Source organism: Capsicum annuum, chromosome 6 (assembly GCF_002878395.1).
Source record: "Capsicum annuum cultivar UCD-10X-F1 chromosome 6, UCD10Xv1.1, whole genome shotgun sequence".
Taxonomy (NCBI): domain Eukaryota; kingdom Viridiplantae; phylum Streptophyta; class Magnoliopsida; order Solanales; family Solanaceae; genus Capsicum; species Capsicum annuum.
Window position 1 is genome coordinate 228163073 of NC_061116.1, and position 14310 is coordinate 228177382.

General features: G+C 35.5%; 3 protein-coding genes across 4 annotated transcripts in view; 1 reads left to right on the forward strand and 2 right to left on the reverse strand.

The window, feature by feature from the left end:
• Positions 1 to 930, reverse strand: part of LOC107875337 (cytochrome b5) — a 2609-nt gene extending 1679 nt beyond the window's left edge. The window contains exons 1-2 of the mRNA XM_016722020.2: positions 758 to 930; positions 338 to 404 (exon numbers count right to left, since the gene is read on the reverse strand). Coding sequence (XP_016577506.1) covers positions 338 to 404; positions 758 to 835 — 145 coding nt within the window. The 5' untranslated portion in view covers positions 836 to 930. The remainder of the gene's footprint in view (positions 1 to 337; positions 405 to 757) is intronic.
• Positions 931 to 3003: 2073 nt separating this feature from the next.
• Positions 3004 to 6899, reverse strand: LOC107875338 (cytochrome b5). The gene is made up of 3 exons (XM_016722021.2): positions 6461 to 6899; positions 3950 to 4016; positions 3004 to 3562 (listed from the first exon to the last, which is right to left on the reverse strand). Exons 1-3 carry the CDS (start codon positions 6536 to 6538, stop codon positions 3309 to 3311), a joined length of 399 nt encoding a protein of 132 aa, XP_016577507.2. The 5' UTR covers positions 6539 to 6899; the 3' UTR covers positions 3004 to 3308.
• A 1782-nt stretch (positions 6900 to 8681) lies between these two features.
• LOC107875339 lies at positions 8682 to 13417 on the forward strand. Of its 2 annotated transcripts, none has more exons than XM_047414306.1 (3): positions 8682 to 9909; positions 10370 to 10436; positions 11891 to 13417. In XM_047414306.1, exons 1-3 carry the CDS (start codon positions 8911 to 8913, stop codon positions 13186 to 13188), a joined length of 2364 nt encoding a protein of 787 aa, XP_047270262.1. In that variant the 5' UTR covers positions 8682 to 8910; the 3' UTR covers positions 13189 to 13417. The 2 variants fall into 2 exon arrangements, with proteins under 2 accessions (XP_047270262.1, XP_016577508.2); XM_016722022.2 differs by having other exon boundaries at positions 8684 to 9909; positions 10370 to 10397.
• Positions 13418 to 14310: the final 893 nt, after the last annotated feature.

The window sequence follows — 14310 nt, forward strand, 5'->3', positions numbered from 1 at the left end:
TTTAATTTGAAGTGTCGTTTCTGTTCTTTCCCCTAATTTTTAAGGACAGTGCCTAACCCGAATTCAAGTATATTTGATAAACCGAATTCAAGTATATTTGATAGTACATCCTTAAAATATTACTCATAGTAGTATTATTTAATAGTTACTATTGTTATAGGGCTAATAGTATTATTATTGTTATATTATGAATTTGTTGACAATAAAATAATATTATTATTGCAGATTTTACCACTATTCCCCTACACTTTAGGCAGACATAACTTAACACACACTTGTTGGTGCATGCATATTTAAGGTGATTAGTAATTAAAGATTGAATACCAAACTATTTTACCTGTTGTAGACAGTAAAATCTCATCACCGCCAGGGTGATCGTCTAAGAATTTTGTCACATCATACACCTGTTCAATACAATTCAAAAGTTATGATTTTTAATTTTGCTAAATTCATACTAAAAAGAGAGATAAATTAATTAAATGATATCTCAAATTTTTGAAAGAAAAAAAGAAACTAAAATAATACGTGTCAAATGAGGATTGACACGTGATCAATACTTATTTTTAGAAATTAGGATTTGATCTAACATGAACGTGATTATATCACTTTAGAATTATTCGGTGAGATAATAGGAGGATCCTAGCTCGCAAATTTTTAAATTTTGAACAACTTTAATAGTTATTTTATGTTTGTTTTTTTTCCTCAAAGAAGAAAGCTTTAATTAGTACAAGTATAATGAGATTAAATAACATGATACCTTGCCACTAATAATGAGCCAACAGTCCTTGGCATTGTTGTGCTTGGAGACCTCAGCTAAATTGTACACCTTACCCATTATTTATAGACAATTTCTTTTAATCAGTACTAAGAAAACAGAAAGATTAATGAGATAGTATATGATTATTGGCTCTTCAAGACTCTGTAGAGTTGCAGGAGGGGTTGTTGTGAATAAATAAAGAAAAGGGAGGCTTCCATTGGGGTTTGGCCATTGTTTATTTGGCCATCACAGGTCTAATCAGAGATGATGACAAGTTAATTTGGTGGATACAATTTTAATAGGAGTAGCAGTTAGGAGTAAAGCTGGCATGTACACTATCCTATTTGTCAGGTTTTATTTTGTGAGATTGTATTGAATATATTTTTGTTACTGTTATTGTTGTTGGGGTAAAGAAAAGAAGAAATAATAGAATTAAAAGATGGGATCGCTCGCTATCAAATTAAAAGATCGATTCATCATCTAGTCAAATAACTGAAGTATTAAGATTTTCGCGATACAATATTTGTTGAAAGATTTAATTTTTTATTTTGTTTTTCTATGTTAATAGTTCATATCAGATTGAACGATTTTACTTTGATATTTAAAAATGAAAGTATAAGTAGCTAGGCACACATTCAACTATAATTATAATTAGGTGAATGAAAAACACTTTGTCTTTACATTCATTATTCGTTTCATAGAACATCAAGTGATGTGGTGAAATGAACATAATTTTTCTATTAAATAAAGATTTTAAATCTAATTTTGAGAATCAAAACAACATTGATAAAGAGCACTTCGTGTATGTATAATATATAGTATAAATAACATAAATATCAATTCTTGTGCAAGTAATTACACTCTCTTCTACTTTTTTAATTACTTTACTCTCTCCCCTTATTAATATACATAACATTCTGTATATATGTTGAGATTTTTGTAATAGATTTAAAGAGTTGGGATTTTTTGTAATATTAGAAACATAAGTTATATATTTGTGTAATTTTTAGTAATATAATATATATACATAATGATTTTCAAGGGAAAAAAAATAACTAAGTCATTTGGCCATGGATTGTTTTCACTTTATTTGGAAACTCATTTCACTTTATACAAAAAATTATGTTTGGTCATAAAAAAATCAAATACAATTTAAAGTTGTATTTGAAATTTAGAAAATAGTCCAATACTTGTTTTCACTTCCCTTTATTTTTTTCACTTCTTTAATTTATTATTTGAAAAAATTCTAAATTTTTTATTTTAATCAAATAACTCCATTTAGATTTTATTTCATTTTCAAATCATAATTATGTTTTTTAAGGATATATGTATATATCGCAAAAACTATGGCCAAAGGCATTTCCAATTTCAATTCTAAATTTGAAATTTTCAAATACAGTGAATTTTTTTATTTATTTTTTTGGTTTTCATGGCCAAACTCCTATGTACGTTTTTTTTAAAACAAACAAATAAGGGGTCAGATGTTGGCTTGGACTAATTAATCCTATTAAATTTGGCATGAGATAATATAGAGTTCTATTGGATTTATAGGAAAAGAAAATTAAATCATTCCTTAACTAAAGAAACATTTAGTTGGTTACCTTAAAATAATATAGGCATTAAGTTAGATTACAATTTAGGTATCGATTTAAGTGAGATCATAAAATATGAAATAAGAGGGTGGGTACATAGTTAATAATTCATGTATAAAAGTTTCATTATTATTAATCACTAAAATAATATTATTTTTGCATTAAAATCCATCCTATATAACTAAAAATTTTGATGTGGTTGTTGAGTGAGGTGATATTTGAAGCTAACATAAGTTTTACTTAAAAATTAAGTTCATCTACTTGTTAACTTATTTTATTGACTTGCCACTTTACTGGTTTCTACATCAATATGCTTATAATTTTATATCGAACAATACATTAGTCTTTTTTATACATATAATTGTGATATTTATCTTTCATAATCATTGTATGCATATGCATTTTTATCTATGTTTGTTTGGGATAAAATCCTATTAAAGCAAACGCTAGTAGCAGGGGCGGAGCTACATACAAGGTTGGCTGTTCATCCGAACCCCCTTCGATAAAAAATTATACTATATGTACATGATTAAAATTATTGTTTATGTATATATAGTAGATGTCGAAACCCCTTCGGTTAGTTCATATATTCACTTGGGAACCCCTTGGTGTCAATCCTGGCTCCGTCACTGGCCAGTAGCCCAAGAAACAAAGTTCACGAGACACAGATTGATATATATTTTTTTCAAAAAAAAACAAAAAGTAGTTCGATGCAGTAAAATTCAAGCTACAAACTGATAAAAATAAAAAGGACAGTTAAAATGGGAACAAAGATTAAGCAAAGGCATCCTCACAACACCAGAAACCAAAATATCATAACTATTCCCAGAATTTAACCAAAGATTTGCCTGGCTAACAAAGAAATAACTCTTTTTTTTTACTTTTTTTTTTTTGTCTTTTCGCTCTTCCAGCATCTCGTTGATTTCAATTCTTATTATGAGATCACCGCTAATGAATCTTCAAGCTGACTGTTTGGTGTAGAAGCGGACGCCAACAGCCACGCCCAAAATAATCAAAGGAACCAAGAACTGAAGGATCTTGATGATGAACTGTGTTGTTTTGTCCTGGTTGTAATGAGGTTGGTTGGGAGGAGTGTACTTGACCTTTGTTGGGATGGTTGAAGAATCGATATCACCAACATAATACTCGTCCAACATTGATCGAGCACTACTGCTGTGTCCGACATCCTCAAAATCATCGGTTGCATCCTTTCCTGCAGAAAGAACAATCACGTGCCCATGAACCATCGTCTTTTTACAGAACTACGTAGCTTTTAGCATTTCGGAGATAGCACAATCTGGCCATCAGCAAAGTTCGACTGAAGTTCACATAAACACGAATTTAAGATGAGTAAACGTTGAATACCAAAATGCAATGTTACTTCTGAAGAATTACTTTGCCGGTTTAGAGTGAAAATTCAGGTACTTTGACAAAGTATCAGGGTCACATAAACTATACAAAATTACATAGTTTTTGTATAAAATTGTCTAGCATTTCAGAAATGGCTCATCTAGATCTCAGTGAACACATATTGGACCATATTTAAGATTACGAAAGATTGAATACCAAAATTGAGAGTGAATATGTCCTACTTTTTTACCTGTTGCAGACAATAAAACCTCATCACCACCAGGGTGATCGTCCAAGAATTTTGTCACATCATACACCTGTTCAAATAAAATGCAGCATATGAAAATGTTAAGACTTGGAAACGGAAAAACAGGAAAAGAAAACTGACGTAGAATTTGATACATTTGCTGCCAACTATTCTACACTTTGCCACTCCTTTCAGACCATTCATTAACAACGAAATAAGCACATTGCTAAAAGCAAGCTCCTGAAATCACTTTCCAAAACTAAACCAAAAAGGGAATGGAGGCGTCAATCCAAGTCAACAGGTGATGCGCCGGCTAAGAGGAATTATAAGAAAATCGTTTCCAGGGAATTAGTAACAAGGTTCTAGACTAGTAAAGGAACCATTTTTATCAAAAGATAAACAAAAGATTTTTCTTTTCGTGAAATAATTCCCCATTCCGATAAATGAATTGTCAGATATTAGTTTTCATAAATGGTGAAAACTCAATAAGACCTTTTTTAAATGATAAAAGATTAACAAGGTGTTTTCACCATTTATACTAATTTCTAATGACCCCATTTTATTGGAATGGGGCAACAGTTCATCAGTTTATCCCCATTTCAGGATAAAATTCTAAACTAAAGCATAAGCCTGAGCTAGCTGCAAGGGAAAAATGCCTACTGTTTTCTAAATTACAAGAGGTGATGGAAGTGTATGCGATTCTTTTTAGCATACACTTCCAAGAGGAATTTTGTCCCAACCTACCTCACTCCCTCTACCTGTTTTCCTAGAGTTCGAAACCTAAATGACGGGAAAAAAGATCAAACGACCCAAAGTAATGGCCAACAAATTGACATTTTCAATATAAATTTAAGGAACGGATCAGGTCTAACTGCCATAAACCCATTTTTTGGCTCATATAGAGCTGGAAATTCCTGCAATATGTGGGTCAATAAATTCAGGGCAGACTACAAGTCTGTCGATCTTCATCCATTTCATCTTTCACTTGTTGAAAGATTACTCATGTCTAACTCATTTTCCCACACCTACCCTCTACCTCAATACCCCTTACGCCAGTATCCCATCCCCACCTCCTCACTCCTTGTCCCCTATCAACCTTCTTTCCTGTTTACCTTACACATATTTCTGAAGGAATGATGGAAGTACACCATTTTGGTAGTGAAAGACATCAACCAGCATTATTGCCATAACACAGAATGATATGGAGAGAAGAATCAAATCTGTTCCGCTACTCTCTCTTACTTTGACATCTTTCGCTCACAAATTATGTTTGCACTGCCAAATTTGGAAAATATTTCCTACTCATAACCAAAAACAAGAAAATATGTGGGATATCACTGATTTTCTCGGGTGCGTTTGGTGTGAAGGAAAACATTGTTTGGAGCAAAGAGGTAAGTGGACAATAAAATCGAGTATGAGGAGTCAAGCAGGTAGGCAGAGAATAAGAAGTCGGTGATAGAGCTTAGGGAGATCATTTAGGAAATATTTATTGCAGCCATACAAAATTTGGGATTATAATAGACACACCCTATTAACGTATTCTTAGATTTCTATTTCTATTAGTTGAATCTATAGCCTTGACTATAGTACTTTTGTTGTTGTTGTTCATGCTTGTTGCTACTAGCGTCTTTTTCATCTGTTTTGTGCTGAGGGTCTATTGGAAACAATCTCTCTACCTTCTGAATGTAAGAGTAAGGTCTACGTACACACTATGCTCTCCAGGCCCCACTTGTGAGATTAAGTGTGTTTGTTGCTGTTGTTGAACTAGACACACCCTAAAACATATTTTGTTTGCACTCTTCAAAAGTGTTGTGTGCGTGTTAGATCCTCCAAAAAAGTAATGCATTTTAGAAGGATCCGACATCCATACTACAACATTTTTGGAGAATCCGAACAACACAGTGCATTAGGCTCACTAAATTTTAAAGATACAATATCTCATCCAGAAATATTCAATCCAAAAAACCAAAAAATAACACAATACAAAAGGAGATCAGCCATACCCTATCCCAGCCTACCCCCACCCAGTGGCGGAGCCACATTGAATTCAAGGTCGTCGGAAAATTATACTATTTTTATCATAATGATAAGAAATATTTTTATGTATATATCGACTAGTCCGTATATTTACTTCTGAACCCCTCAATGAAAATTCTGACTCCGCCACTGCCCCACCCCCATCATATATTCCCCCTCTTTCCCATAAAGAAAATGCAACAAATAAGTGACAAAGATATAATATTTTTTCTAAGTGATAAAGATTGATAAGGTAAGGCTGCCTATAATAAACCTTAAACCTTTGTGGTTCGGCCCTTCCCGGACCCCACACATAATAGGAGCTTTAGTGCACGGAGCTTTCCTTTTAAGTGATAAAGATTGAATCTTTTCTAATAAAGATTGGATCTTTGAACAGATCTATCTAATAAAAAAAAAGCATAAAATGCAGCTATACAGTTGAATAACATGAAAAGAAGAAAGCTTTAATTAGTACAAAGATAATAAGTATATGGATACCTTGCCACTAATAATGAGCCAACAATCCTTGGCATTGTTGTGCTTGGAAACCTCAGCTAAATTGTACACCTTACCCATTTACAGACAGTTTCTTTTAGTATTAAGAACACAGAAAGATTAATCAGATTTTGAATATTGGCTCTTCAAGACCCTGTATAGAAAGAAGGCTTGAAGAGCAAGGGAAAAGAGAGGAAGTGTGTGGGTGTTGTTGGTACTGAAGGTGAGTGGAGTGGCAGGACTAGGAGGGGTTGTTGGGAATAAATAAAGAAGATGGAGGGGATCCATTGGCGTTTGGTGAGATCTTGATCATGGAGGATATAGTGTGGCCATCACATGTCAAAACCATAGAAGATGAAGTTAGGTGGATCCAATATTTGTTCTTTTTAAAATGAGCAGCACGAGTGGTCAAATTTGATATGATACACTTTAATTAGTTTTCTTACTCCTGAACTTAATATTTTTTGTTATACTTTTCTGTTGATGTGACATATTTTATCAACTTTTTTAATTAACATTGCACATTTATTGAAAATCTTATTTTATGTAATAAAAGTATCACATCAGCATAAAAGGATGATAAAAAAATATATTAAAATTGAGTTCATGAAAATAATAGGATCGCTGTGAAATTGAAGTTTCATGACAACTTTGGTCATAATTTGATAGGATAGTGAATGCTTATCTTTTTTTAAACCGATCTATCGTGAACGATTTTTCTATCTCAATTAGTTGTAACGTCGGTATACATATTATGACTCTTTTCAAATCTGCCTTATTAGATTATAGTAAATATATTATTGTTGTTATAGAGATATAAAATAGAAAAATGGAGAAGAGAATTAAAAGATGGGATCAAATCCTAAAAAAAAAAAAAGAATTGTTTACTACTATAAAATAATATTAAATTTGCATTTATAATCCACCATATATAACTAGTATGTGAACCAAATAATTTTATAACTAGCATGTCACTCATAGTCTTAAAGGTCTTCAGAGGAGTAGAAAATAAAATAAGCAAGGCATACAGTTAAATCAACGAGTGCTCAACAGAGTTGGAAAGTTTTGTTGTGGTTATTGAGTGAGGTGATATTTGAAGAACATAAGTTTTACCTAAATATTGAGTTCACCTACTTGTTCATTATTTTATTGAGTTTAATTAAAAAGAAAATATTTTATTGACTTTCCACTTTATATATTGTGTTTTCCACAGCCATATATAAATGTATATTGACTTGTAAATTAATGATCTTTTTTAATAATTGTGATATGTATCTATTTTTCATAATCATTATATGCATATGAATATTTTGTTGCAGAGGGTGTTCGTATCTCATCTATTCATCAATACAAAGTCAAAACAATGTGAAATGAATGGTTGATTTGGATTGGTTCTTAATTTTGTTGAGCTTGATAACTTGATTGTAAAAGCAGATTAATGTGTCTATTAATTTTTCAAAATCTTATATTGAATCTAATCATTGAGAAATGTTTGAATTGGTACTATGATATTGGCTATCAAAGTTGAATTCATTTTTGGGTTGATTTGGATCAAAAGTAAATACAAAATGTTCCAAAGTTACAATACAATTTATAATAAATTCTTGATTATACTTCTAGTGATGTATTGAACTTCGATTCATAATGCGAAGATTTTTTGTTCTAGAAGCTCTCACCTTTTCTGCTCGGTTGGTGACTCCAACCTACAACTTTAGGAATAAAGATTAGATTTGCTTACCGTTTAAATTCGAAATAACTTACTCTTAAGAAAATTTTCTTTAACATATCCAGTGTATTCCCATATAGTGGGGGGGTCTGGGGAAGATAAAGTTTACACAGACCATACCACTGTGAAGTAGAGAGGCTGTTTCCGATAAACCCCCGATTTAGGACCAATAATAGTATCACCAACACAAAACATAAATGCAAGCAAAACTAACACCACTAGCCACAAGATAATACTATAGCCACGGGATAATACTAAAAACTATTTAACCGACATCATAGACATTACACAACACCACGAATAAGAAACTTCAAACACAAAAGAACGTTCCCCTACAGTTATCAACGCACTCCCACCGCGGAGATTATTTTCGTATTTATGTAAATCATCCCCTCAACACCCCAGGCCCTAGTACTATAGGCCCAAACCACCAAGCTTATAGTGACCAACTCTATTGTATACTTGTGGGCTTCCATAGTCCATATTTCCTCAGCCATTCACTGTCCATGACCATGGCCCATATGCCTCCACCACCCACCACCAACTACCAACAACCACCCCCACCCCCAGACACCCCACCACCTCGATCACCTCTTCCACCACCCACCCCATAAATCCACTACCTCCCACCTTCCAAAAAAAACTAATCTTTCCAATACCCAAAAGGCCCAAAGCAAGAAAATTCACAAAAATCATCACTCAATTTCAATAACACACCAAAATATCCATGGCTACGACCCCTTCCTCTTCCCCACCTCCACCCCCACCCACCCTCTTCCTCCCACCCCCTGATTCAACCCAACCCCAAATCTCCCCATCACCCCAGAAGAAAACCCAACCAATCCCATGGACACATCAAGAAACATTCAACCTAATCCAAGCATATCAAGAAAAATGGTACTCACTCAAAAAAGGTCAGCTCAAAGCCAGCCAATGGGAAGAAGTCGCCATTACAGTTGCAGCTCGTTGTGGCTTCGATGAGCCATCTAAATCTTCCACCCAATGCCGTCACAAAATCGAAAAGCTTCGTAAACGTTATCGGGCCGAAAGACTCAAACCCTACCCGAATTCCTGGCAGTATTTTGATCTAATGGATAGTATGGAACGTGGGCCTTTACCCATTGCGGCCCATCCTGTTGCCATGGTAGAATGTTCGAATCCGAATCCGAATCCCAATCCAAACCCGAGTTATTCGAATTCAGGTAATACTGATAATCATCAGAGATATTATGATACTGATAGTGATGAAGTAGATGTTAGTTATATGGATTTGAGGAAAAATAAGTCTAAGAATATTAATCATATTGTTCGAAATGGTGGTGTAATGGGTGTTAATGGAAATGTGAATAGGATGGTGAAAGATCGAAACTTTGATGATGTTATGAAGGGGATGATGAGGAATTCGATGAATGTTGACAAACGAAAAGGGTATTTTGGGAATGTAGGTATTAATGAGGACGAGGATGATGTTGAGGAAGAGGTTGATGAAGAGGAAGATGAGGAGGATGGAGATGGAAGTGGTGGAGGTAGTGAATTGGCTGCGGAGATACGGGGTTTTGCGGAGAGGTTTATGAGAATGGAGAGTAAGAAAATCGAGATGATGAAGGAGACGGAGAGGTATAGAATGGAAATGGAGAAGAGGAGAATGGAAATGATTCTTGAAACACAGAGGAGTCTAATTGATACTATTAATAGCGTTGTTGGTGGATCGCATAAGAAAGTGAAGGTAGCTCATGAATTTTGAACTCGTTTGCAATGTTTCTTGGGATGGAAAGAAGTAGTTGATGCTAAAACAACACGAGGTTTCATCAAGTTTACGCCTTTTTGAATTTGTTTCCAAGAAAATTGCTTCGATTTTCATGTGTTTAAGCATAGTAGGATGTTCTTAGCTATGAGGCATTTCCATTCTTCTAACATTTTATTGTCTTAGTTATTGTTAGGAATAATTAGCATTGCTGTTGCTTTTATATTAGTAGAAATGTAAATTTGTTCTGTGCTGGATTTGAGCTAACCAAACAAATTCAGAGTACTCTTAGTTGATTGGTTGCTCAACATCGACAACGCAATAAAATGGTTCCTTTTCTGTTGTAAACTTATCAGTGTGTTCTTCCTTCTTATTTGTAATGCTTCATGCTTTCCTATTGGCATCTGTTGTGAAATCATGTACTTTTTTTTATGACCAACAGCCAAGATCAAGCTGCAAGGAGTTGCTTGGTACGTGGGATAAGGATAATAATCCCCTGATAAAATGTGGTATTAACTTTATTCTATATTTGGTGTGAGGTATTAACTAATCCCGGGTATTTTATCCCACCATTTATACTAATCCCATATGGAAGGTGAGATAAAATAGTCATACAGGATATCCTTGCATATCCCATCCGTGTACCAAATGAATGACCCCTAAGTGATATCTGTTCTGTATATATGATGGTACAACAGCATCGCCGGTGTAATCCCACGAGGCATGATGTTGTTGTTGTTGTACTATCAGATCTTAAAATTGGGGACTAGCAACAGTTTATGCTTTTTAAAAGTTTGGTTCTTGGTACCCTATAGGGAGATGATTGCATCAAATATCATTGAGTTTTAATTACTCTGTTGTGGTTTCTTGTATTTACATTCCAGTTACCAGAACTTTATAGGAAGGGATTTGATAGTTACAGGTTTGTTTCTTCTGTTTGGTACCTCTATGAGAATATGCTTGTTCCTTCATGCATTGTCGTTCTTACTGCTGGCGCTCATCTTCATATCCTTAATATGGTATTAGGTGATTTTCTTTCTCTGTCGTTTGGAGTGGTTCTTTCTGGGGAAGCATATCGTATAATGTTTTAGTACCTCTTCTTTAACATCTTTGGGTGACATTTGAGATTATGTTCAATGTTTAAATACTACACGAAAAAGAATAAATGAATAAATGTCGGACCCCTAATTTACCCCCTCTATAAATACCCCATTTCCTATCATTTTACCTTTCCTCTACTAACCTAGCCGCCGCCGCCCTAAGTTCCCAAAGCCCCCAATTTGCTTCCTTTAAGTTTTGTCCCTTCTTGGCAATAACAACAAGATTCAAACTTCATCTTCATCTTTTCAACTAAGACTAAGGTAAGTCTTTAAATTATTTTTTTTTGTATTCAAGAGCACTACATGATGACATAAGTTTGTTTGGTTATAATTTGTGATATGAAATTAGCATGAATCAAAGGTAAATGTCCAATGTGTTGTACTTTGATTATTTGGAAGTTATAGACTAAATTTTGAACTTCAACTGAATGTTAATTTAAAAAATTTTGTTGGGGAGCATATGGGGGATGGTGATATGTTTCTATGGTTTGGTTGCTCTGCTAGTTCTCGCGTGTTGATGCTGATTTAGGATGAAAAATGATGCTTGGTTTACTTGACTTGGTTAAACTAATGGCCTGAAATCTAAATTGATGCACTTTAAGTTGATCTTGTTCCTACATGATGAGTTGCTGAATACTACTGCGAATTTGAATGAATTTGGGGTGTTAATGTTCACTTCATGATGGCAATTAAGTGTTGGGTGGATCCCGATCTTACACCACCTTAGTGTTTGCTAGAAATTATTGAAATTGAGTGCCATTGCTGGTTTGATCTAGTGAATGCACACTTGTGAAATTCACACTTAGTGGTGGCTAGTTCCCTAAGGTGCTTGTTTGATGTGTGTGGCCTGTTGTGATTAATAGGTAAAATGTCTAGCCAGCAACAGAGGAGCAAGGGAAAGAATGTGGCTGGTTCGTCCGAATCCAGACACAAAAGGAGTCGATATGGTGATCGTGTGCCCCCAGCCCCACATATTCCACGGGGTCAATCAAGGAGGTATGGAACAAAGGCAGTTATGGAGTCGGGGAGAAAATGGTATTCTCAACACAAGGAGTCTAAGTATTCAGCTGATCAATTCATTGATAGGGCGAGCCTGATGAAAGAGTATCCGAGTATGGTGCGCAGAATTGAGGCGCTGCACATGAATTTCTTATTCGAACAGCCATCTGAGTGCAACCTCAGTCTTGTGAGGGAATTTTACGCTAATTGGGATTTGCGAAACAAGGATGCAGAGGTTGAGGTAAGGGGTCGTGTGGTTACTTTTACTGCTAATTGTGTGAATGACCTGCTAGGTACACCTGTGGTGGATGCAGAGCCACTGAAAAGAATGAATGTTGAGCCACCGTACCAGCACATTCGCCATCTCTTATGTGGCACTTGTTCGACAGCCCGGTGGATTCGTCACAAAGAGAGTGGTACTCACGTGTCACTCCCCTTCGCTCACATGAACAGGGAGGCTCGCTTATGGGCAAAAATCATCTATGCTTGCCTTGTTCATGGGACACATATGACAGCGGTGACGCGTGACAGGGTGTGTATCATCTATGCCTTGATGCGCGAAGATATTGAGTTGAATGTTGGTGCAATTATTTTCTCCGCCATGAGGAAAGCCAGACTTTTAGGGGGTCGTCGGTATGGTTTTGGTGGGCTGTTGACTAGGTTTCTGAGGCAGCAGGGTGTACCCGAGGAGGATGTGGATTACAAACCACCTGTTAATCTCAGACCATTGGATTTCTCACGCACAAAGGGGCCTGCCTCTTATGGTGTTACTTTGACTATGCCCGAGCGTCAAGCTCGGAATGATGAGATCACAGCCCGTATGTATGGGCTCACTATGCTGCAATTGAAGATTGGGGGGCGTCCAGCCACCGAACAGGAGATTCGTGCTGTAGAGTTGGACTACCCACTAGGGCCTCATGCTCGGACTATGTTGCGGATTGGCCCTGATTTTGATGAGCCATTGGATGATGATGTCCCCACTGAGGAGGAGAGGCGCATGGGCTATTCTGATGATGAATCTGAAGAGGAAGAGCAATCTGATGATGAGTCTGATTATGAGTCCGAAGAGGAAGAGCAATCTGATGATGGCGATTCTGGTGATGATTTTGGTGATGACGAGGGTGCCGATGATGACATGACGGCACTAGTACCATTCGACTGAGCAGGGAGTATAACACCACCTTGCCATATGCTTATTTGATAGCACTAGGACAGTGCTTCATGTTAAGTGTGGGGTGGGGTGGAATTTCTCATTTCATCTTCTTTCTTATGTTTTATGTGGGGGTTGAACATTTTTTACTTTTATGTTTTGTTTGGATGATTTTTTAAGTTGACAAGTTTGGATTATTGCCCTCTCTGGCAAATTTAGTTTAAAGTGTTAGTTTTATTTATTTTCGCTCTCCTGAGCAAAATTGTCAGTTTACAGTAATTATTTGTGCCCTTTTTGGTAATTCTCGTTTTTGCATCGTCATAGTTAGTTGCCTTCCCCTATGATAGATGGATGACGACCGTCTTAAGGGGAGTGCGTCTTTAGAAGTTGAGAAAGTGAGAAGATCCCGATTGCGATCTTTGAGAAATGCTTGATGTTGGGCAGATATTTTTGTGAGTACAAATTCAATTGCTTTGAAACAAAAGAATGAGTGTTTTTAAATGTGAAATCTCAACAGGTGTAGTACGATTCGATTGGCTTAATGTTGAATTTGATAAAGAACAAAATCAGAAACCTTAAGGATCCGACTTGATTGTTAGCATGCACCGAGTGTGTTAGTATTTGTTCGTATTCTCCATGTATAGGAATGATTAAAACTTGTCCGGTGTATTTACAAAGCGAAATAAAGGGTGTTGGATGTAGGAAGTAATTTAGGCATTTCTTTGTTAATCAAGTTGTAAAGGTTTTATTTACCGACCCTTATGCATGTCCCTAGTAAGCCCCGTTGAGCCTATAACCTGATTTCTTTGGTAGTCTCATATGTAGTCTAATCCTTCCTTTGATAGACCTTTACAATTGAGAATTCAAGTATTGTATGCATCATTAGTCCGATCCTTTGTGGAACCTGCATTTGCATTAGTGCGCACTTAGAAAAAGGTATGCAATACAAATGTGCCTTTGACCTGATTGGTCAGAGCATTGCAGTAATCTAATAGCAAAACAACTAATCTTTAAAGCTATGATAGACTTTTGCCATTTACGTATGATACTGAATCTGACAACTCTATCCAAACTTTGTAGAAAGCATGATATCTTTGAGTTTCGATTTGTTTGCTTTAGTACGTGATGTTCTCC

Coding starts and splice junctions, on each gene's coding strand:
- LOC107875338 (XM_016722021.2), bottom strand. CDS start 6,538: ATGGGTAAGGTGTACAATTTAGCTGAGGTTTCCAAGCACAACAATGCC. Junction 4,017..6,460: donor GGCTCATTATTAGTGGCAAG/GTATCCATATAC, acceptor TTATTTGAACAG/GTGTATGATGTGACAAAATT. Junction 3,563..3,949: donor GGTTTTATTGTCTGCAACAG/GTAAAAAAGTAG, acceptor TTCTTTCTGCAG/GAAAGGATGCAACCGATGAT.
- LOC107875339 (XM_047414306.1), top strand. CDS start 8,911: ATGGCTACGACCCCTTCCTCTTCCCCACCTCCACCCCCACCCACCCTC. Junction 9,910..10,369: donor GATCGCATAAGAAAGTGAAG/GTAGCTCATGAA, acceptor TATGACCAACAG/CCAAGATCAAGCTGCAAGGA. Junction 10,437..11,890: donor TAATCCCCTGATAAAATGTG/GTATTAACTTTA, acceptor TGTGATTAATAG/GTAAAATGTCTAGCCAGCAA.